Source organism: Phoxinus phoxinus (genome assembly GCF_949152265.1).
Source record: "Phoxinus phoxinus genome assembly, chromosome: 20".
Classification (NCBI taxonomy): domain Eukaryota; kingdom Metazoa; phylum Chordata; class Actinopteri; order Cypriniformes; family Leuciscidae; genus Phoxinus; species Phoxinus phoxinus.
The window spans coordinates 21,038,931-21,061,430 of record NC_136895.1 but is presented as its reverse complement, the minus strand read 5'-3'; the positions used below and the strand labels follow the sequence as shown (position 1 = coordinate 21,061,430).

The 22,500-nt window shown below is 36.3% G+C and overlaps 4 protein-coding genes across 6 annotated transcripts in view; 1 reads left to right on the top strand and 3 right to left on the bottom strand.

Annotated features, from left to right (window-relative positions):
- The window catches only part of cenpp (centromere protein P), a 47,396-nt gene that overhangs the window by 6,500 nt on the left and 18,396 nt on the right, over window positions 1–22,500 (top strand). For both annotated transcript variants that reach the window (XM_079593317.1, XM_079593318.1), the window contains exon 6: window positions 440–536. In XM_079593317.1, the coding sequence (XP_079449443.1) occupies window positions 440–536 (97 nt within the window). The remainder of the gene's footprint in view (window positions 1–439; window positions 537–22,500) is intronic.
- Window positions 1,883–12,787, bottom strand: ogna (osteoglycin, paralog a). Its single transcript, XM_079593319.1, has 8 exons — window positions 12,515–12,787; window positions 7,113–7,188; window positions 6,795–7,020; window positions 4,487–4,547; window positions 4,102–4,266; window positions 3,135–3,337; window positions 2,806–2,898; window positions 1,883–2,669 (listed from the first exon to the last, which is right to left on the bottom strand). The coding sequence occupies exons 3-8, from the start codon at window positions 6,945–6,947 to the stop codon at window positions 2,499–2,501; spliced, it is 846 nt and encodes a 281-aa protein (XP_079449445.1). The 5' UTR covers window positions 6,948–7,020; window positions 7,113–7,188; window positions 12,515–12,787; the 3' UTR covers window positions 1,883–2,498.
- Window positions 9,928–11,270, bottom strand: omd (osteomodulin; the record flags this gene model as incomplete). The annotated part of the gene is given in 5 exon segments (XM_079593904.1): window positions 9,928–10,181; window positions 10,372–10,706; window positions 10,708–10,754; window positions 10,758–11,051; window positions 11,055–11,270. Coding segments are annotated over 5 exon segments (1,146 nt in total).
- Window positions 16,599–21,890, bottom strand: aspn (asporin (LRR class 1)). Of its 2 annotated transcripts, none has more exons than XM_079593314.1 (8): window positions 21,643–21,890; window positions 20,413–20,689; window positions 19,614–19,726; window positions 18,958–19,171; window positions 18,319–18,429; window positions 18,090–18,183; window positions 17,887–18,025; window positions 16,599–17,797 (listed from the first exon to the last, which is right to left on the bottom strand). In XM_079593314.1, the coding sequence occupies exons 2-8, from the start codon at window positions 20,675–20,677 to the stop codon at window positions 17,600–17,602; spliced, it is 1,134 nt and encodes a 377-aa protein (XP_079449440.1). In that variant the 5' UTR covers window positions 20,678–20,689; window positions 21,643–21,890; the 3' UTR covers window positions 16,599–17,599. The 2 variants fall into 2 exon arrangements, with proteins under 2 accessions (XP_079449440.1, XP_079449441.1); XM_079593315.1 differs by lacking the exon at window positions 21,643–21,890 and adding an exon at window positions 21,009–21,130.

Sequence of the window (22,500 nt, the reverse complement as noted above, 5' to 3'; positions counted from 1 at the left end):
TTAGATATTCCCAGGGAGCTTTTTCTCTAACTCTTGCCATTAAGCTGCTGTCTTTTACTCTTGGAGTGGATCCATTTAGTTTTGAGAGACTTACCATTTTTCCATCACTCATTACAACATCAGCTTTTCACAGACAAGACTCGAGAGTCATGGAAAGTTGTGTCCTGTGCCACAGTTTTTGGGCCCCTGGTAAATCTATGGAAAATCTCAAAATGTCTCGTAACGTCATCCTGTGAAGGGGATTAAACACAAATACACAGTTTATCCGTCTATATTGTATGCTAAACTTTACATCAAGGAGGTATTTTTCCTGTCAAGTTTTTCATCAAATTGTTAAAGACAGTCTAAATCTTTAATTAGAACGTATAATTTACCAAAGTGAGCATTACAATGATGGACGTTCTGGGGTATTAATGTTACAATACTGTCTTGTTTGCAGAATGGAGGACACAAAAGATCTTCTCTTGTTCTTCAGGACCTTGAGGACGTTCTCTGAGAGATGTGAGGAAAGGCGTCAAACGTTTCAGCACTTTCAGGTAACCAGCAATAGAAGCAGTGAATAAGTTGCTCAATCAACTAGGGATGGACACCAATACGAAATGACAGCAATGTTTGATCATGAAAGTAATTCAAAACTCCAGTGAAAGCTTGTTTGCTGCACAAACTTGTCAAAAGGAAACTCAATTTAAATGTATCTGGTTGTGGGGTCAATTTTCCGATTGATTGCGGCATAAGTATTTTAGACTTTTGGTGCTGTTATGCAGATAATATAATTTGTATTAATAAAAGTTTGTATTAAATTTAAGTATTTACCTTTTTTTTTGGACTACACTGTAATTGCAGACAGGGTTCCTACGCAGTTTGGAAAAGTATGGAATTTGATTTGAGTAATTTCAAGGTCTGGGTAAATATGGAAAAAAGAAAACTATAGAAAAATAGTTGTTTCCAGCCCCTATTCTTTTTTTCTAAAATATAAAATTAAAATTTCTAAAAGATAAAGTGTTTTCGCAGAAAAGTTTAGTAATCCTTTAGTGATTGTCAAACATGACTGAATGAATTCAAGGCACACATTTTCAATATGCAAAACTGTTTGTCTTTACCATAAGCAGGTCTTTTAAACTTCTCAACATCAAACCACATTTAAAGTATCAAACCGATGTATCAGAGGTTATTATATGCAGTGCAGGTTATTAATTGTTTAGGGTTCTTTTCATTATGTAAGCGCATGTTATCACTTCGAGAAAGCCAATTGAAAAAACGGATGACTGTATTATATACCAAATATAATGCTGAAAATTTCTCAAGGGAAAATGTACCCTGGGTATAAATCATAATAATATAGAAAAATATGATTATTTGCATCATTATCTATACAATACAATTACCTGATTTCTTAGATTTATTTACCTCCTTTGAGGAAAATATATCAAAGACTCTACCTGGAATGACAAAGTTCTCCACTTTTATTTTTCTTCTTGTAATGTTTTCTTTTGTAGTTGGACTTACTCTGCTGTCTCTAATGTGTACATGTATATATATCATAAGACTTTCGTAAGAATTATAAAGATTGCTGAGTTTGCTGAATTCCAGATTGGGAACAAATTCCAAGACTCGATGGCAGTGAAAGTTTGGGAATGAAGCCTCTGAGGCAGTATGAAAAACATTCCATTATTTGCTGGGACCATTGTGCTATAATGGCTGCCAATTTGGCAAGTAAAATGGAACAATATTACCCCACTTTTTCCAGAACTTTCTGTGTGCACAATCTTTGGGTTTGATTGGTTTGAAGCTCGCAGACAGTTTTTTTTTTTTTTTTTTTTTTGCTTTAACTGCAGTCTGGCATAGCTGTTTAAAAGATTAAAGCAAACTAGTCACAAGTTTTTAGAAAAAAAGTGTATTTGAACAACTAAAGTGAACATATGTTGATTTCATACAATGTTTTACTGTACAGTCTATTCATGTTTAATTCACACATAGGTAGTAATTACAAATTTAGCATATAAATAATATTCAAACAATTATTGAAAAGGTCAGTTGAGAAAGACCAGCGTCTTGGAACTTGGTATGGGTTCCTCGCCCCCTAATTAACTTAGCAGGCATCTTAATTTCAGCCAAAGTAAGACTTTTTAACAGTACTACTAGAAAGTGTCAGAAATTCACAGAGTTCTGAGGAATACTAGAAGCTTGACTGCTGCTTTTCATGATCTCGCATTTTACTAAGCAGTAGCCTCCAGTGGTTATTTACAAGGGATATAAAGTTATTCTTTCAAAGACTTGAGTTTCAGGTTCATCTACAAAGTCAATAGCAAGAGGAAATCTAAGTGTTTGGGCAGCTGTTACATAATTAGATATATAGTACAGATTCTCATGGTATTAACCTTTTGTACACTCAATTGTGCACAGGCACCAGGAGATTGAATGACTTTTCCTTCTCGGTTTTAGTCATCATCATTGGCTATCCAAGGACTTCTCGCAGCGTTGTACCTTTGATTCTGTTTTCATTGGTATCGCCCAATTGGCAGAGACTGCAGGCATATGAAACTGTTGGGGTACTGGCTGAGGATGACAGGATTTCCATCCATACGGATCTCGTTCATGTTGGGGCGGATGTAGTAAGTGTCGTTACTTTTGCAGAAGGTGTCCACAGTCACAGATGAAATGTTATTGTTCTGTAAACAAAGCGACAGAAAAGGCAACAGTTCTTTCAAGACATTGTGTGTTTTTTTATATTTACGTTATATACATTTTTTAGTGATTTGTGTGCAGAAGACTTGTTAGTATGCAAAACATGTTCAACTTTATTACCTGAAGGTGAAGTGTGCGGACAGTCTCTGGAATGAGAGGAACGGCCTCCAGTTCATTGTGAGCAAGATACAGATGTATCAATTTGTTTAATTTCTGGAAGCAAAGAAGATCAAATGTTTTGTTCAGAAGTTGAGTGCAAAATGGTAAAACTAACAGATAAATTAGTTTATCCCTTTAAGGAGGACATTTCAGAATATTTAGAAAAGTGGCAAACACAAAAAAACAAAAGGTTGTATGTTGGTAGGTTTCAAACAGGAAGTTGACTGGGTAGTTTGGAACAGTGTTGAACATGTAATTGAAATAGGCGTCTGTAATTCGTGGCTCTTTACCTTGAAAGCATTTGCCTTGACTCCTTTGGTTTTCAGCTTGTTGTGATTAGCGTTAAATGAGATTAATTTTGTTGGTAGCATTGGTAGCTTGACCAGCTGGTTTTCGCCTAGCGAGAGTTCTTCTAGCATGGTGAGCTTAGCAAACGCACCATCTTCAATCTCAGAAATGATGTTTCCAGTGAAGTCGATTCTCTTTAGAGTCACTACAGTAGATGAATGGAAAAGTATTAAATAATAAATTGAGTGTTAAGCATCTCGTTAGACACATAGAAAATTTGACTCTGAAATTAGACTGCGTACATTAGACTGAAATTAGAAATTAGACTGCGTACATATACTGCAATTTTTGCTTTTTAAAATCTTTTTTAAAAAATTGTCCTGTCGAAAGTCACCCTATTAATGAGGGTATAATTAGCATCCACTATGCTTATCCTTTATATGTAACAAATTATCTTCAAAACTTAGAGGATAATAGAGGATTGCACAAGTCTGTTTGTTAGCAAAGGTTGTTTTTTGGTGATTTTGGTTTATGGGCTGATATTATAGTGTTTTGATAGCCTTTGATTCATGGGGTCCCCAAAAGCGCTTTAAACACTGACTGCTCCCTTTAGCTAACTTTTTTTATACCCATGGTGCACTGCTGCAAACAGAGAAGTTTACCACAGGTCCAAGTTTTTGTCAATACACATTCTTTGCAGAACATTGTGGTTCAGAAATGTGATCGATGTCTCTATGCAACGGAAGAGTTTGCAATCTCTTGCGATCACATATGCGGTTCATATATCATGTCCCTTAACATTTGGAAATCTTTTGGATGAAATGGACTAATTTCTGAAAAGCAGCTGTTTGTCTTCTGCTCTCCTTGAGGGTAATCCCTTATCCTGTCCAGAAGAATTGTATTTGTTCTCCCATTAGTAAAAGGCTTTTAAGGAGAATGCCAGAGCAAGTCAAGTCAGGAAGAACTCACCGATATCTCCGAAATCTTTGGCTGTTATCTTTTTTATCTTGTTGTACCGAGCGTAGAGGTAGTTTGTCTCCTTGGGCAGAGCAGGCACTGATGTCATATCTGGGTCGACCTCCTCACAGTAGACAGATCCAGTTAGACACACACACAGTAGACAAGTTGGAAGGTCTGGAACATGTACAAGTTTTTATTCAAAACAGGCAAGTTAATGAAACTGGATGGGCAAACACACATTGCTTCTTTCCTTTACCACTTCCCACCCTCACAGACATAGCTCATGAACAAATAAACCTACATTAAGGGCTCTTGTGAGCTACATGTGGTCTTTTCAAAAGAGCCCATTACTCATTCCTTTCAGACAGTTGACCAGGATTCAGTCGTTCATTACCTGAAGCGTCTCCCCCAGGCGCCATTGGACTGGAGTCATCTGGGGTGTCGGCTGCCGCTCTCTGTAAAATGGCTTTATTGGTTAGTACATTTGGTTGTTTGACAGATTCCACATTCAGGTTAAACAGCAATAGTTAATGTCTTTAGATAATAAATGTTTTTAGGAGCTTCCCAGCCTTTGCGTTTGATGTTCAAGGAAAAGTTTGCTCCAAATTTGTTTTGTTGTCATATCATTCCAAACCTGTATATCTTTCTTCTGTAGAACACAAAAGGAGAAAGTCCTGTGCATTCAGTTACAATGAAGAGTAACTGTACTTCATGCTTCGAAAAACCATAAGTCCATATGACTTTATTCCAAGTCTTCTGAAGCCCTTTTGATAGCTTATGTTATTTACTGACAATATTCTTCTCCAGTGAACCATTGCAACCAGATTATTGAGTCGATGAGTACTCGAAAACGTGGATACTTTTCCAAGTGCCAAAGATAGCTAGGACAAATATCAAGATTTTTTTGAAAAATGACTTGATTTTGGTTCTTTCCATCATGGAAAGCTCTTGTATAGCTTCAGAAAACTTGGGATATTGCACGTCATGAATGGAATACTTATACAACCATTTTAAGGCACATTCGCATCATTTTTTAATCGTGGAAACTTTAATCCCTCTTTTTTTATGATTGCATGAAAAACAGTAGTTTTTTGTCTTTTATAGGCTAAAAAAAGTCACATGGGTTGTTAATAACACGAGGGTAGCATCTTTTAACAAGATCACAATTCTCCCACCATTATGAAAAGACAACTAAACTAAATAACATGTAATTTGTTAATTGCTGCAGACTATTTAAAAAATATTTATTTAGAATGAATTATAAATAAAAAAAATTGGTTTGATGAATGATTCAATGACTTACTCATAAAGACTTCACTTGTTTCATTACTGGATGAATCAGTGTTTTTGAACGAATCTCGACAAAACAAATTTTTTAAAGGGCACTTGTCGCCACCTACTGATGTAACGGTGTTTTTATTTATACAATCTTTTTGAAGTATCAAGTTACTTTCAAAAGGTGAGTTACTCTTTTTTTGATCACTACGTTGACATCAGTGTTCAAATACGAACTATAAAACATTTGAATGATTGTAAACCTTGTCGAAGGTTTAATAGACAGCCTAATTGTTGTCATGTTGGAATAAGATTGCGTGGGTGTTTGAATTGAGATTGCAATCTTTTAATGATTAACTGTGCAGCTCTACATGAGGCGAAGTAAATGATGACTACTTAATTTTGGGTAAACCTCTCCTTTTACATTCTGTTCATGAAAAACTGTTGTCTCCTTTGGATTTTTGGACGATGCTCTTGGATACGAGTGTCTGTCTGGACCTGTTTGCCCTCAGGCGCCTGTTAAATCACCCTGACAGTGTCTGACCCCATGAGTTAGCGTGAAGCTGTGGGTGGGAGAATTTGAGCCTGAAGGAACTCCTCCAGAACAGATTGCTGACTAATCAGAAAGCTTCCACACAGTGCCGGGCAGCTGTTGAGACCATCTCTGATTCGAAGCGAACTCTCAGCTAATCATTTTATTTATTTTAACAAAACTTACTGGTTTCAAAACCATCAGTGTGCGGAAGCAATCTGACTTAATAGTGGACATTTAACAGATGAATCCATGTAAATGTGTGGTATAATTTACTTAAATCTAAATAAAAAACCATGTTAAAAGTGACTTAGCTTAATGGAAAGGTGAATAAAAGTGTTATTTTAAATTATTAGTTACATAGTAGAATATCAATTAATATTTTATATTAATAATAGATTTTTGAAAGTCCATTACAGTGCTGTAAATTCATTCATAATCTTAATTAGTGATCTGTTGTATAAATACATTGTTAGTTTATTAGGGATAATTGTATATTAATTTTATTTTTATATCATGTTATATTATGTTCTCATTTTTATATATAGCTCAAGAATGTGTGTGTGTATATATACAGTGGTCTATTAATCAGTTGTATAAATATATTGGGCAGCTTAAAACACTTATTATAGGTGAAACATTTGTTGTAGCTAATATTTATTTATATATAATTAATTTATATTTCATATATCGCATTACATTTAAATGTGTGCTATATGACTTAAATGTATAATGGTTCAGTGGGAACAAGCAAACTCATTTAAACTGAACCAATAAAATGCATATATAAATTGGACAAATAGTAGACAAAAGCAAAACCCATCTCTAAATATTCAGTTTTGTCAGCCTATGCAGAAGATAACGATTAATCATCAAATAAAAACACACAGTTTACCTTATTCCTCTGTGCTCTTATATCGATTCCCTCAGTAAGTGCTACATCCTCCAGTCTGTGGTGCCTGTGATTGTGGTAGTGTGCACCAGATGCTGAGAGCACCCATGATGCCAATATGACTGCTGAAATAAGCATTCTCAGCCTTGTCCCCATTGTATCTGAAGCCTGGGATGTGTTCTGCCACGTTAAAGAGCAGAAGCGTAGTGTTTGGCTATTTTCTTGGTGCCTGTGAGTAAAATGTGATCTGTCAAATCAGGATTTTAAGCCCCACCACAGGCTGCCAGAGGAGATCCTTAAGTGGGAGTTTATGGAACAGACCTTAACCCTTCGCATTCCCATCTGTGCTGATCAGACCACTGTGTTGCCTGCAGGGTTTGGCCATGTTTGTGGTCTGCTGGAAAGAAGAAAAAAAAACTTTGTAAAAGAGAGCAGAAGGCAACGAGGAATGTTAGTTTTTACTTTGGAGATTTGTAGCTCGGAATTTTATGTATGCTGATCTCTAGGAATATTGAGGCTTGTTTGGCTCTTCTTACCTCTGTACCTAATCTTTACATTTCTCAGATAAGCAAGAAAATGGGAGGACAATGGTAACACAAAAATGTGTCAGGACATTAAGATAGATCAGTTCTAAATTTCCGAATTCTTTGATTATGGTTGTGCATTCTTGATAGCTTTGCTACATTGTTCATTTTTATTTTGCTTGATGTTGGATCTTAAGACTTCTAGTCTTGATAGCATTTTACAGTCAATTTGTCAGAAGAAAAAAAAAAAGAGTAGCTTAATTAGTTTAGCAGGAATTTGCTATGCGTCTCAACTGTGATTCAATATTTTCAGTCTGTTTTGCGTAATTTACAGGTTTGCCTAAATACATTTAATTAAAAACATTAAATAGATTAGAGAAACAGAGAAACCTCTATAAAACAGACACTTGAAGATCAAGGTGAAGAAAAACATGTTTAATAGGAAACATGTTTACACCTTAAGACAAGACGAAAGGCGCCTCTGCCCTTCGAAATAAACATACCGGTATATGGAAATTGAGAGAAAGAGATGGAAGTTGAGAAGGAATAACATTACAGGTGTGTTAGTAATTATACCAACCTGTAAAAGTTTACTGTACTGGGAAAGGGGCCAAATACTTAGAAATGTTTTCACAGTGCTGATCCTCTGTGGGACATTTCTCCGTCAGGGTGGTTTTTTCACCACATGACTTGATTTGGAGGATTCAAAATATTTAAACGTAACCCCTCCACACTAAGAACTGGAGTGTAAGATTGTGCAAAACTAGATATTTTCATTATTGATTGGTCAGTTGGTTGTGAACAGTAGTCGGTCATGGAAGCTCTGTATAATTAGTAGAGAAATTTACCAATAATTTATTTGACCAATGATTTTGATTAATAATTATTTTTTATATTTACACTTTTAATCAGTTATCATTTTATCTACCAATAAATGCCACCATCTGGTGAGACTTTAAAGTATATAGCTCCCAAAAATGGCATTACAGGTGGGGCTAAAAGTATTGTCAGTTGCATACATTTTCGGTTTCTTTGCTGCTTCAGTATTTGTATAGGCTATTATTTTTTCACATGCTTCTATAGTTATGTTTACATGGACACTTTTTGTTTCAATCAGAATTAAATCATTCTGATTAATGAATCTGAACATAGTGTTTACATGAATGCTGAGGTGATCGGGTTGATTTGATTATGTTACAAACTTAAAATCGGAATTGACCTTTTGACATGCACACACTGCACGAATATACATGAGTTCCCGCTGTCTGCACATACTAGCATCCTACCATTGCTTCTTTTCTTTGACTTAATTATCTATTACGGGTCCTGATTAGGAGACAACGAGTACATGAAGCTTTACATGCTGCTCATATTTATCAAGCAGTAAAAAGTTTCCACGGTCAAAACAAAGCATCTGTGGATGAGAGTCCGAAGCAAGGACTGGTGGTCCGTTGTCCTGCACCACTTCACTGACGATGAATGAAAGGAGAATTTAAAATGACACTACAGTCACGACACTTCAACAACAACAGCTCGTTCTGTGCGTCATACGCCATTACGGCATTTCTACGTCGTTGCACATGCACCAAACTTTCCAGTTTCAGTTTTCAATCTACATATTACAACCACTTTCAAACCGAATGAAATTTAAATTGGATTTAGCCAATTCATTCCTATTGACGTGGTTACATGTGACTTTTTTTATTCTGACTGTGCTACTAATATGGTTACAAACGGATTATTAGGGTCCTTGTAAACGCAGCTTATGGTATACTGGAAAACAATGATAAGCATTTCATAAGTTTAAAGGCTTTTATTAGCAAAAACATGAAATAGTATATGCATATAGTCGATATTTATAGTGTTAACTCCTCTTCATAACCTCTGCAATTCGCTCGGGCATGCTGGATATTAGCTTCTGGGCCAAATCCTGACTAATGGCAATCCAATCAGTCGGCTCTTATAATCCAGTCAGAATGATAGAGTGATTTTACCGGATTAGTACTTGTTCTCACACTTTCCCGTGAGCTGATGATATGATTAGTGAAATTATGTTTGGTCAATGCTGGTCATTTTGTGCCAGGGTCGAAAAACAGTGAAATTATTTTTCAAGTATTTTTGTAATAATTATTGTGTATCAATATAAACAATTATTCTAAATGCATCTGATCTGTATTGTTTTCCTTTTTTTTTTGCTTAATGCTGGATGGATCTTACACTTTTTAGCTTCAAAAGCAAGCAGAAAAAGACTAGCTTTGTTGTTTATTATATTTACATGTGTTGCAGCGCAATGCACTAATGTAGATACATGCTTTTTACTGTGTTAATGGAGAGAAAAGTGACATTGTGCAAAACAAAGTAAACTTTGAATCAGAACTTTCCGTAAATAGCTATTATGATTTTGGCCACATGTTATGCTGATTAAGATGCGTCAAAGCATACATGCAGAAAACCAAATAGAACGTTCAAGCAGCAAGGAATGGAATGTTCAAAGTTACTATATGTATAATAATTAATATAATAATTATTTATACTAATAATAATTATTAGTATAATAATATTTAAATCATAATGAATAGTGAATTCATTATGAATAATGAATAGTTTATAGTTCATAGTTTGTTGAAATCAATGTCGATAGGCTTGTTGCCCCCAGGCATTTTTGTTTTTTCATATTTTTTTAGTTCTGAGTCATCTTCATCATCCTTCCTTTGGTTTCCGAAAAATATCATCATCAGCCTTGGGAAACATCTGTAAGCATAGTTGTCCAGTGGTCCTCTTAGTTTATTGTTGTCGAGCTGAATGAAGGTCAGCATGTTAGGGTTGCCAAGGTCCAGTGATGGATACATTAGAGAGATATTCAGATCTGCAAAGAGACTAAGTCATTTTAGCATATGTCGTTATTAGAATGATAAAAGGGGAGAACACTGCAGTGGAGCAGTTCAATCAATTTCTAATGTGTTTTTAGAATAGCATTTTTTTTTTTGTAAAGTAAGGGTATGACTATCATTTCTTGAAGAGACCATCATGCTTTATTCTACATTTGTACCATTAGATTTTAAAGTCATTGTGATTTAGATACAGATGTTCCAATGTCCTGGGAACAAAAAATGGTTTGGAGAGCTGGTTATGGCCCAAATGGAGCTCCATCAGTTTGGACAAGTTGAAGGCAATGTATTTGAGTTTATTGTGTGACATGCGTAGGGACAAGAGATTGGGAGTCTTCATAAAGTAGCCCTCGGGTATGGTGGATATTAAGTTGTTTTCCAGCGATATCTGCTGAATCGATTCTGGAAGGTCTGTTGGCATGGACTTGAGCTTATTGTTGCACATGTTGATTTGCATGAGGCTCTTCGTGCCAGATAGGATATTTCCTTTAATACCTGCATCTGTTGCTGCACAAATCCAGCACTGTAAGTTTTGTAAGCTCTCGTGTAGCTTAAGCCGGTATCTTTGATATTTTATTGAAGCCCAAATTAAGTCTTTTAAGAGCTTTTGGCAAAGGAGAAGGAACGTCTTCCAGATTATTATGCTCAAGGTGTAACTGAATGAGTTCTTTGAGTATATTGAAGACATCTTTATCCACCTTAGATGACTGGAGCTTATTGTAGCTGAGGTTGATTTCCCTCAGGGACGTGGCGTTAATGAAAGGCTTTGAAGTTATCTCTTCTATGTCGTTATGCTGAATGTACAAGTGGCGGACGTGTCTTGGGATGTTGGGAATCGCCTTGAGTTTTCAGTGGTCGCAATACATTGCAAATGAATAGGATGAGGGACAGAAACACTCGCTTATTTGGGCATCGTAATCAGGTTGTTGAGTTACAGATTGTCGAGGAACTTCAGGCGAAGAGTTGTCATCTATGTCGTAGTCGATAAAGTCAATATCTTGAGAAAGTACCAGAGCTCCAGAGAGCAAATACAGACACAATGTTTTCAAGATCCGTGATGATGTCATGGTTTAGTTTGCTTTTCCCTGCGCTCTGTTTGGAACGGTCACAAAAAAATAATTGTATTTTGAAAATTTTAAAAAGGTTATTAGGACTTTGATTGTACTGAAATTATCAATATAATAATGATCATCATCAATAATAAGTTACAATAATATTTAAGTGTGCTAGGCTCCACAAAAAATAGAAATATGAATAGAAATAGAAAGTGACACATAAAATAGACCACAATGAGATTTTGAGTTAAACAAGAACTGAGTTTTTATTCACTTTTTTGGTCTACTTAAAGCGGTTTGGTACTTTTCCAGAAGACTAAACAGCCCTAATTGCACATACTTTGGGCAATATGACATTTTTCTGTAAATGTTGATATTTGTTTAGTGTTCTCTTCTGTTGTGATGTCTGGGATGAATTATCTCAGCAGGGTTTTTACTGTGCGTGTTGAAGGTAAAGTCTATGACTCAGTTGTTGACTGACCTAGTATTAATTGGCATTTATGTTTTAAAACTTCTAAACACAACCATTTTGGAAAGGCAAACACTCCCTTGTAATATAGGAAAGAACTCTTCTTGGATTATTGTTTATATTTGATGTAATATTCTCCTACACTAAAAATATCTAGTTTGGTCATAGTGCTAATATGAGCTGGCAAAGCAGCTAGATAAAGTGATCCAAAAAATACAGTGAGTAGTTAATCTAATTTAACTACTGTAACTGCTCAGTACGACAGTCTCTCTCAAGTCATTTTCTTGTCTTCTGCAGAACTTTGACGTGTTGGCTATGATTTTAATGTTGTTCAGTTAAATAATGACATACTCTTTAAATTTGAAGCTCTTTTTCATTAATCAATCATAGAAATATTTTTCATAGTTGAAAACCGCATATGGAGGAATGTTTCAATTTGAATTGGCCCTTTAACTTGTTTGTCTTGATAAGCTAATTTTTAAAATTCAGAAAATATCTGTTTTTCTATGTATAATTCCTTAACTGCTGATACTAAATTTTAGATATAAAAAGGTTTTCGAAGCATTGCCATTAAATCTTGTGACCTGACTTTTGCATGTGGGATGCTAAAATGTAAGAGGAATAGGAATATACCTCTTTTTATTGTCATGCTCAAAAGCAAATATTTTTGGAGACATCAATGTGATTGATGTATATGTTTGCAAAAAATCTCACACAAATTAGTACAGAATGATTTCATTACTAAGCAGTATATATTGTACTATCTTTTAAAATCATGATATCATACCTGTGGGGTCGGTTTTCTCTCTGTGGGAGGCCGAGTGAAATCGTGAACAACGAGTGCCCAAGATGAAACACAGCAGCCCCTTCAGCTTGAACGATGTTGCCTAAAGCGGGGAAATGTGTTTTCTCCTGGGGCGAGCGTGAAAGATTACCTCTGTGGTTTCCCCCACAGCAGCATTAGACGTGTTGGGAGAGATTGTGATCTGCCTCTTTTCCGTGGAAATGACTCTGGGAGCGTTTGGTTGCATGTGTTCGGTGACCTCAGTAAAGCCTCGTGGTCTCATCTGATTCTTCTTTTCCCCTTTTGTTGAGTTGAGGTGAGGTTGAAGTTTCCAGACATAGTTCTGGAAGGAATGGCCTAGTATCCAGTCCACATTGTTGCATGTGGACAGTAAAACATTTAACCCACAAAATTAAGGCCAGTCTCATAACAGGTGTTGCACTAGTGCAGCTAATGTTATGCAAAAAGATTTAAAGCTATTGAAGGGAGTGGATTCTGGATTCCAGAGATGAAATATGGACTCGTTTTGTTTGAGAAAGGTCTTCAACATATGTTAAGACATATATCTGTTCTATAGCTCACCATGACAACTATAGGTCACAAGGGTCATTGGAACCAACAGTTTAAGTGACCAGTTTAAGAGAAAGAACATGTTATCTGGATGTTTTGGGAAGAGTCTCCTGTTTATCGTTAGAGCCTGACCAAATCCAACCTTGAAGAAGGTGTGTGTGTGTGTGTGTGTGTGTGTGTGTGTGTGTGTGTGTGTGTGTGTGTGTGTGTGTGTGTGTGTGTGTGTGTGTGTGTGTGTGTGTGTGTGTGTGTGTGTGTGTGTGTGTGTGTGTGTGTGTGTGTGTGTGTGTCAGCATTCTTGGTTTCAGGTTAAGGAACAAGTGGCATTATTGGCGATTATTAGAGACTTGTTTTCTTCAACATGTTGTCAGTCTTGTGACGACGGAGGGACACTCGTAACTAACTCAGGGTCCTGGTGGCAGCCGTACACACTATGGAGATGTGTTACTGCCTATCAGTCCATGTGTGGAAATGTTCTATGTTTATCGATTTCTTAGCCAATCAGAATCATTCAACCTGAAGTAATGACACAGCTTAGACCTTGGTGAAGGGTATAACTGATGTGATCTTTGTAAAGGGCGGCCTACGAACTCATTGTGTGTCTTGAAGCTGAATTCTGCTTGATGAAACTGCAAACTATCTTCAGTCTAATTTATTATAATTCCGACTCTTGTCTTAAATTGACTGCACTTCTAACTCCTGGTGTTTATTAATCATATCTGGTCCTTGGGTCTTTAACTGAAAATTCCCTAACACTATATACTAATATAATACTAATCATATTTTTATTATATTATATTTTATTAGAACTAAATGTATACTATTCTATATATGTACAGTAAATTAAAACAAAGTTTTGTTTAGTGAGAAGGAAGATTACAGTTGGCAAATTTAAATGCCTAAAATGCATTGTAACAATTAAGTGGGTTCAATTTAATTGGTTTAGACATTTCTAGCTCACTATATGGAGGCCTTTTTCCAGTGCTTGTACTGTATCAGAGTAAAACCACAGACGGTCTCTCATGACCCGTCTACAGAGTTTCGTTTTTTTTTTTGTTTTTCAGTTTTTTCAGAGTTGGCTAGACAGACCCCTCAGCACTCATTCTGTCAACTGGAAGATTTGTTTTTGCTGCTGCCCACATGGCAGACGCTGAGAAGTCTCCGCAGCATGAATGCTACTGCGGGTTGAAAAAAAAAAACCCCGTCAAGATTGTGATCCCAAGAGGTTCTTTTGGGGCATTTTTTGTAAGGAAGGGGGTGAAAACTTGGCAAGCCATATTTGTTGGTCTTTGATAAACTTCAGCCTGGCTTTTTTTATGGTGGATATGTGACGTTACAATAATATTTAGGCTTGGGAAAGATGAGCAGTTGCTTGCAATCTGCACATGAGCAATGCTCTTTAATAATATTAACATTAAGAGGACTATTGCTTCTGGGGAACATGCAAATGCCCATATGCTTTGCATTTTAATTCTCATACTTCGTCCTTTCACAACTGGGAAACACGAATGGACGTTTGTAGTCCCATTTGAATTTTGAATGCGATATGCTTCTATACTCATTTATCACGATGACAGTTAGTTTATTGTACAGTGCTACTTAAAGACCAATTAGATGACCAATTATTTATATTCAAAGTAAGCTTATAAAGTTAGGGGAGTGAAGAAAGAGACTGTTTATTGTCTTAGGTTTGACATTGTGAATATGGAATAGTTTTTCCAGTTAGATAAAAGTTTAACTGTTGACCAACACAAAAGTCTTGGTGTGAATACCATTGGTCTGCAATTTGAATCTTTTTTTCTTTTCTTTTTTTAAACCAATGAATCCACAAACGTGTGTCTGAACAAAACAGTGTTTTAGAGACTTTATGGAAAATGTTCCGGGAAGGGAAGTGGTCTGGTGGCTCTCTTGAAAGGAGCTGATAAAAACAAGCTGGGTGGTTGTTTTCTGTCTTAGTTCAAAGGTATTTACTCTGGAGGGAAATTGGATGGGGGACATTATGAGGTGTGTGCTGTGCAAGAAAGATTTAAACTAGACCTAGAATCAGTTCTTCATAGCTCTGCTCTCCAATTTTACACAAGTTGACTTATTTGGATTCGCAAGAGTTCAACCTTATGTTCTGTTTGTGATCCAAGAGACCCCAAGGCCATTTAATGGCTAAAAAAAATCCCTGAAATTAACCAGATGCATAAAAGTATATTAATATCTAATCATTTCAGATATTGAATAATGATTGGTTCGTGATACAAGTGGAAAAAATACTGTGCAGGATTGTTCACATATAAGGGTTTACACTGAATATGAGAAGGAAACATATTGGTGTATCTTTAAACAATTTTATTTCTATGTCCGAATCCCTCAGGTGTTTTCTGGGGCTCAAAGATCCTAAATGATCCAAACCTGTTGTGAGTTTTTTTGGAGACGCCGGTATGCAAGACGTGGCAGAAGCAGATCAGGCCAACCTGAAGATTTTTTCCATATGTTTCCTGAATAGAGCCTCTCTCTCTAGCCACCACCCCTCTGTGTTGTTTTTCCCCCCATTTAACCCGTTCAGACCCAAATTATATTACAGGGACACAAAATAAGCTGATTGATCGAAATATAGCTGTTTTGCTGTAGTAAACAATGAGACCCACTATCCACAAATTTTACAATAGCCAACATATTAAATAATATACATTTTGTAAAATGACTTTATCACTCCACTTGTCTGTGCATCAGAGGTGGGGATTTTGTTTTACACTGTTACACCAGTAGGTGGCAGCAAGTGATTGTCTTTATGAGTGAGTTGTACAGTTACAATTGAGCTACAGCGGATGTTTGTGTAATCAAGCTACAGCTTTAATCTCTCTTTAATCTCAGTGCGGAATAGAATAACTGATAAGGACTGGTAGGATACTACCACTTGGGTCTTTTGGAGCAATGCACAAACCAGAGTCCAATTGTAGTCTGAAGTGTATAGACATTCTATGCGAAGCCAAGCTGCAATCGCATTAACCAGGACTGGTACAATTTCTGTGGGACTAAAGTATTTATAGGTTTCCATGCTTCATTACGATGAATTTGCCCCCCCTGGAATGCATCAATCATAACAACAGCATCCAGTTAACCAAAAATGGGGAAAAAGTGAAGTGAAAGTGACATGTGAAAGCCAAGTATGGTAACCCATAATTGGAATTTGTCCTCTGCATTTAACCCATCCAAGTTAGTGCACAGACATTAGAAGTAGTGAGTAGTGAACAGACACACACTGCAAACCGTGGACACACACACTGCAAACCAGTGCAGAGCAGTGGGCAGCCATTTTTGCTGTGGTCATTACCTGACGGTATTAAGAATTGAACCTGCAACCTTCGGATTACCAGTCTGACTCTCTAACCATTAGGCCACGATTACACCAAAGGATGAGTAAATCTTGTAGCAGTAAAATAGTAAAATAGCAGTAACGCAGCATTCAGTTAACCATAAATGGGGAACAAGTTTTCAGTGTGCAAGAATATGCTTTGGAAGGGCTGTTACTTGGAAAGTTCAAATTTATTTGAATGGCATACAATACTGTAATAATGAATTCACCTGATTTAAAAAAAATATGACTATTGCCTATTAAACACAAAGTCCTCTATCCGCATGGATAGCAACTACTGTACTTATGTCCTGAAGAACAGGTCCAATCCTACAGTGAAGTCTCCATCTGCTGGTATTTTGTTTTATTGCAGGACAGATGTACACATTCTGAATCCAACGAGATTTACTCTTTCATTTTTCTTTATTTTTCTACAGAAACAACAATATCTGAATAGGAAACAAAAAACAGCACCACTGACTAAAAAAACACTGGTTGCAATTACAGTTTAACTTTTGTGTAAACTGCAACCAACCAGGTGGTCCATACAGATACATTTTTCAGTATTTCTGTGACCTGACAATAATGTCCTAGTCCAATATTTTGGAGAAAACACTGGCAATGAATAAAATGTTATATAATGAACATTTAGCATGCAATATAATTTTTTTGTTATCACTAAAACTATTAATACGCACCAATGAGTAATGCCCATTCTCTAAAATACAAGTTAAACAATGAACAAACTGGCCTTGTGAATTTTTTACATTTTTCTTTGAGTCTAGACAGTTGTTCTTTTTAAGCTAAAACTTATTTGTTGACCTTCAATACACAAGGGACACATTTACTTAGCACCTGATCTTAAAAAAACTGTTCTCTGGCTTTTATAAAGTCGAAAAGATTTCAATGTAAACATTAACTATGAAAAACTATGTAACTATTGCACACATTGTAGTTGATTCTATCTTTACTGGAATTCAAAGTCTTCGTAATCCTCTCTAAATTCAAGTAATGAGTCTGTAGCCTCTGCGGATGCTCTTGGATTTTGGACAAGTTATGTTCTGTACATCACCATGAGGACATGAAATGATAATTTATAAAATTAGAATGAAGTTCATGACTAGCTATAATTCTGCCCTCCAGTGGCAAGATGGTACACGTTGGTACCGTTTCGCTCACTTTCTGTTGTTACCCAGTTGCACCGAGTTGTGGCTGGATACGCACCGAAAAGTGGGTGGCTGAATCTCCCAGTATTTCACTGGGTTTGCATATAAACTGATCCTAGTGTAGAGGGTTTTCTTAACCCGGGTTCTCGAAGGGCAAAAGTCATTTACTCCAACGTAAGTGATGCTGTTTGAGTGTAAGTACATCACCTAAAAGAAGAAACAAAGTGGATCAGATCTCTAGTCTGTACACATCATGTCTAATTCATGTTTATATTGCATGTGTATTTGTGTTTTACCTGCAAATATTTCAGGTTGTTTAAGCCTGGAGGAACTTTCTTCAGTTTATTGTTGTCCAAATGAATTTCTCTGACTTTGGGAATGCCAGCCAAACTTCCGTTCTCCACATACTTGATTTGATTGAAGTCAAGCCACAACCTGTGAAAGACACGTTAATGTTGTGTTCTGTTTTTATCCACACGAGGGAGTTGGTTTACCTTACCTCTGTAGACTTTTTAATCTCAAAAAATCCTCTGACTCCACTTTGGCGATCTTGTTGTAGTCCAAGTGAAGTTCAGTAAGGGAAGATGGGAGATCTGTGGTGTTTAGATGAATAAAAATCTATATTAGTCAAATTAGTCAAATTTGTAAGCACTTTGTCTTTCGAGACCCCTGTCATCTTTTAGACTTTCTTTCAGGTGTGATAGTCTCTTGACTTTTATAATTCTTACCTTTAGGAACAGCTGTAAGCTTTGCTTCAGCTATTCTCAAGTAGAGAGTCGCCATGTCGTCAAAAGCTCCGGCTTCAATCCCGCTGTTTGCAATTGGATTTGCACTCAGTTCTAGAGATGCAAGAAAAGGGAACATCTTGTGTTTTTTCTTTTTTTCTTCTAAATAAGCATTAAGTTACATATATGCATTTGGCAGAAAAATGTGATACAAAGACTCGTGGATCACACCTTGTTGGGTTTGAACCAGCAACCTTTTGGTTGCCAGCCCTATTTTTAACTACATTACCACAGTGTCATCATAATTCTCAGTTGTTTCTGCCAAATTTATTTAAATTAAATCTGTGAATGCAATCTTAATGTAGACATTATGGAGGCAGAGTTTTTTTTAACTGTACATTACCTGAGAACCATGGAGGTCAGTTGATTGAAGTGAGCTTGTTGTGTCAGATACAAATAGTGTAAGATCATGTATCTGATTATATAACAAGACTTAATGATATCATGATGGAAAAAACACAGGGGAATGGAATCGGGAAATTATGCGAGTCATAACAGCTCAACGTGTTGAAGCAAGTGTACTAACTGCTTAAGCATGACTCTGACCAGTCATGCTTTAAGAACATCACTTAGGAGACCTACCTAAAACATTTAAGCCTTGCATTCCCCTAAATGCTCCTTTTGGAAGTCTGCTGATCTTGTTGTCATGCAGTCGCAATGCCTGAATATTCTTGGGAAGATTCTCGGGGACTTGTGTCAGCAAGTTGTATGACAGGTGGAGAATATTGAGTTTGTCCATGTTGCGAAAGGCCTTTGGGTGAATTTTTGATATCTGGTTGTTGAGCAGAAACAGGGCCTGCAAATACAGAAGGAGAAATAATAAAGGTACAGTGTCCGTGGCTCTAGATAGTCATTACCATTATTGATCACAATTCACTTTTAAAAATACATTTTTGTGAAATTTTGGAAAGCTAAATAGAACTTTGTGTTGTTGTTTTCAAGATCTGGGCTGTTTCTGGCTGTATCTTTTTAATGCCCTTGCTAGTTTATTCCCCTTCTTGCTTTCTTGCACAGCAAGAACTTTAACCATTTTACCACTAATCATGAGCAAATATTTACCACAAGTATGAAACTGTCCACAGTAGATGTGAATATCAATAACACTCAAATATGTGTCCAGAATTCCACATAATTCTGCTACCACTGCATGTCTCCAGATGTCCTTGTGTAAACCCAGTATATAAACACAACTCTTAAAATGCACTAAAAGCATTTAAGGGGGAGAGTTTACGACATACATAGAGATTATCCAAGCCTTTGAAATCGTCTTCCTTGATTTCCGTGATGTCATTGTTTTGGAGATCGACGAGCAACGTGTTTGCAGGAATGTCCTTTGGCACCTTGGTCAGACCTGTGAAGACAACAGAGATGTGAGATTTTATAGACTAGAATGTAGAGATGTTCAAAGCTGCACATTTTAGTGGGTTGCTTGAAAGACTAGTTGACAAATGAGTCTTAAAGAAACCCTATATAATTATTACCCCGATCAGTTGCGTTTCTGAAATGTGATCTTGCATTCAATAACGGCTTGATGGGCTTGATGGAACACAATGGAACATACCAGAGTTATGCATCTTTTTAAATGACAGGCGGCTTTATGTGTGTGCTCCTGGGATAAGCGCACAGAAGACCGTCTCTTAGAGAGCGCGAGGACTATTGAATTCTTTAAAATCACTTGAATGTTTAAATTGACAAGTCGTGCATATAAAAAACTTTAGTAAAGTATTGTATCGCACCGTGCAGCTCGCTTGTATAGATGATGTGGTGCTGTGAAGCCATGCACGCATTTTGAAAGAGAGAGAAGACGCGGTAGCGTTGAATCACTCTCGCTGTTTGTGAAATTATGTCTTGCACAAAGTTTTCAAATTACTGATTTAATCTGATAATCTGTGTAGATTTATTTGCTTATTCAACCAACAAACTAATTGAATAAATGTTTGTGGAAATTTCCTGCATTATAAGTGCGAAACCTGCGGGAATGAGTAATATTATATGCAATCCCACGGCGAAATTCGAGTAGTATAATGCAGTGCTTACCCTGATCTGAGCACTGGAGAACTTTCTTTGAGCACCGACACCCTTCGGGACAGTCCGAAACAACGTTATCATCATAATCGTTGTAATCGTCGTCATCATCGTCGTCATCATCATCATAATCACCCGCATCTTGTTGCATGATGTCATGATGCTTGACGAAATCCATGACATTGATAGGCATGTATGGTTTTGCGTGACATAACGTCAGTAGGGTGAGTAGTAAAAGTACCTTCATGGTGCAGCTTTTGTTTGGATCTTTAGTCATGAATGGCTAGCCCTGTGAACATGAACACAAGCAGTTGTTTAACCTGCACTTTGTCAAATTGAACATGTTACATTGCTTTGTATTATAACACATAGAATTGTTTTACAGAATGAAATAGAAAATCGTGTGAATTGGATCGCAAGGATCCTGATTGGTTTATTAGTTAGCATCACAATGAAATGAGCCAATGGAAACTGATCACAGGTTAAAGAGGCATTCTTATTGAATGACTTTCATTGCACTTTACTGTAAAATACAGATGCTCCTGAAATATCACAACTCTCAATATTTTTGTGGTGATTTGATTTATTTTGTTTTTGCTTTTCTTTACCTGCACAAATTTTGAACCAGATTCAATTCAGTAGCATTAATGAAATAATTGTGAGGAGAAAATGTTAATGATTGCTGTAATTGTTTGTGTAAGAAGTTAAAATGAACTAGCTGTACTTAAAACAATTGTTAATGGAGAAATCTTGTTTATGGAAGCCTTAGTCATCATTGTATGAGAAGGTGGCTCACAGTTTATAGACGTTTAAGAGTTGTTAATGGTGCCCTTTTTTCTGACATGACATTTAATGGTAAATCTAACTCATGATTTGGTTTTTGATTTTTGCAAAAAAAAATTATTTCAATCAAGCTGTTAAGAATTCACCTGCTGTCAGTAATAAATATTACAACTTTAATATTTATGCTTTAAAACAATTTAAAATACCTGCTTAGAGAAATATGCATTGTTATTAGACCGCTCAGCATCACGAATGATGAAGAATTTATCTGTAAATGTTTCACCACAGCACTTTTAAATTAATTTATACTCTCCCAATTAATATAATTAAATGTTGTCTGATTTATTTAGCTGTTCGTTTGAATTCATATGTCTACTTTTCTAAGAAATAGAGCTTCACACAAACTTACTATGGTGGAATCAATTATCTCAAGTCTAGGGACAGATGAAGACAACATACCTGATGAATCTGTGTAATCCTCGTTCAAGTAAGCCTCCAGGGATGAGATTAATATTGTCGTCTGGATTTGTTGAGACACAGGTCCTTAAATGCAGCATGCACGAAAGCCCGAAAGGTGGAGATCACGCTCGTCAAAGCATGAGATCCTTGAATGAATGGGGATGGAAAAGATACTGCTGGTTCAAGGAGCAGATTCGGAATAAGGGGTAGGAACTGCACGCAGCTCTGCTGGATGCTTAACTAGCACTGAACACTCATTGTTACCAGCCGTATGTTTCTCATCAGCACTTGAAACTTGGCCAATTTTGTGTGCCTAAATCTTCAATGGCCAGTCTGGGATACTCTCATTCTTTACATTGCCAATGGGTGGTCTCTCCTTATCTGACTTTTGACGTATTGAAATATTTCAGAGTGCACAAATTATTGCATATTGCATAATTTGTAGGGCTATTTCTGGGATTCTAGTTTTAGATCAAACACTATTTTTTGTAATGACTGACTGATAGTGATATTCTATTGATAAAATAGCTTTTATATACACTTTATATTGGAAAATAAAAATACATAACATTAAACTCAAATTGTTAGACATTTGCAAATCTTTCTGCTTGACCCAAATCAGACCATGTAGAATGATTTCAATTTACAATTTGGCATCAATGTACTAATAAAATCATTGACTTTAGTCAAGTAAATGCATGTTTCGCATTTCGTGAATAAATCATTCTTCGAATGAATGTTCATGGGACAAAATATGGTAAGTCACAATCCATGGGGGACCTTTAATCTAAAACAAAATTTTGGATAATAACTTTTCCAGACTTTACAGTGCTGTTTGCTTACAGCAGCACAAAACGC

Bases quoted from the DNA above. Each gene is read 5' to 3' on its own strand.
- aspn (XM_079593314.1), bottom strand. From the start codon at position 20,677: ATGACTAAAGATCCAAACAAAAGCTGCACCATGAAGGTACTTTTACTA. The intron at 19,727-20,412 runs GTAAGCACTGCA...TTGTCTTCACAG, and splicing joins TCTCCAGTGCTCAGATCAGG to GTCTGACCAAGGTGCCAAAG. The intron at 18,184-18,318 runs GTAAGAATTATA...TAAACACCACAG, and splicing joins GCTTACAGCTGTTCCTAAAG to ATCTCCCATCTTCCCTTACT.
- ogna (XM_079593319.1), bottom strand. From the start codon at position 6,947: ATGGGGACAAGGCTGAGAATGCTTATTTCAGCAGTCATATTGGCATCA. The intron at 4,548-6,794 runs GTAAACTGTGTG...GCCATTTTACAG, and splicing joins TAAGAGCACAGAGGAATAAG to AGAGCGGCAGCCGACACCCC. The intron at 2,899-3,134 runs GTAAAGAGCCAC...CTTTGCTTCCAG, and splicing joins TCAAGGCAAATGCTTTCAAG to AAATTAAACAAATTGATACA.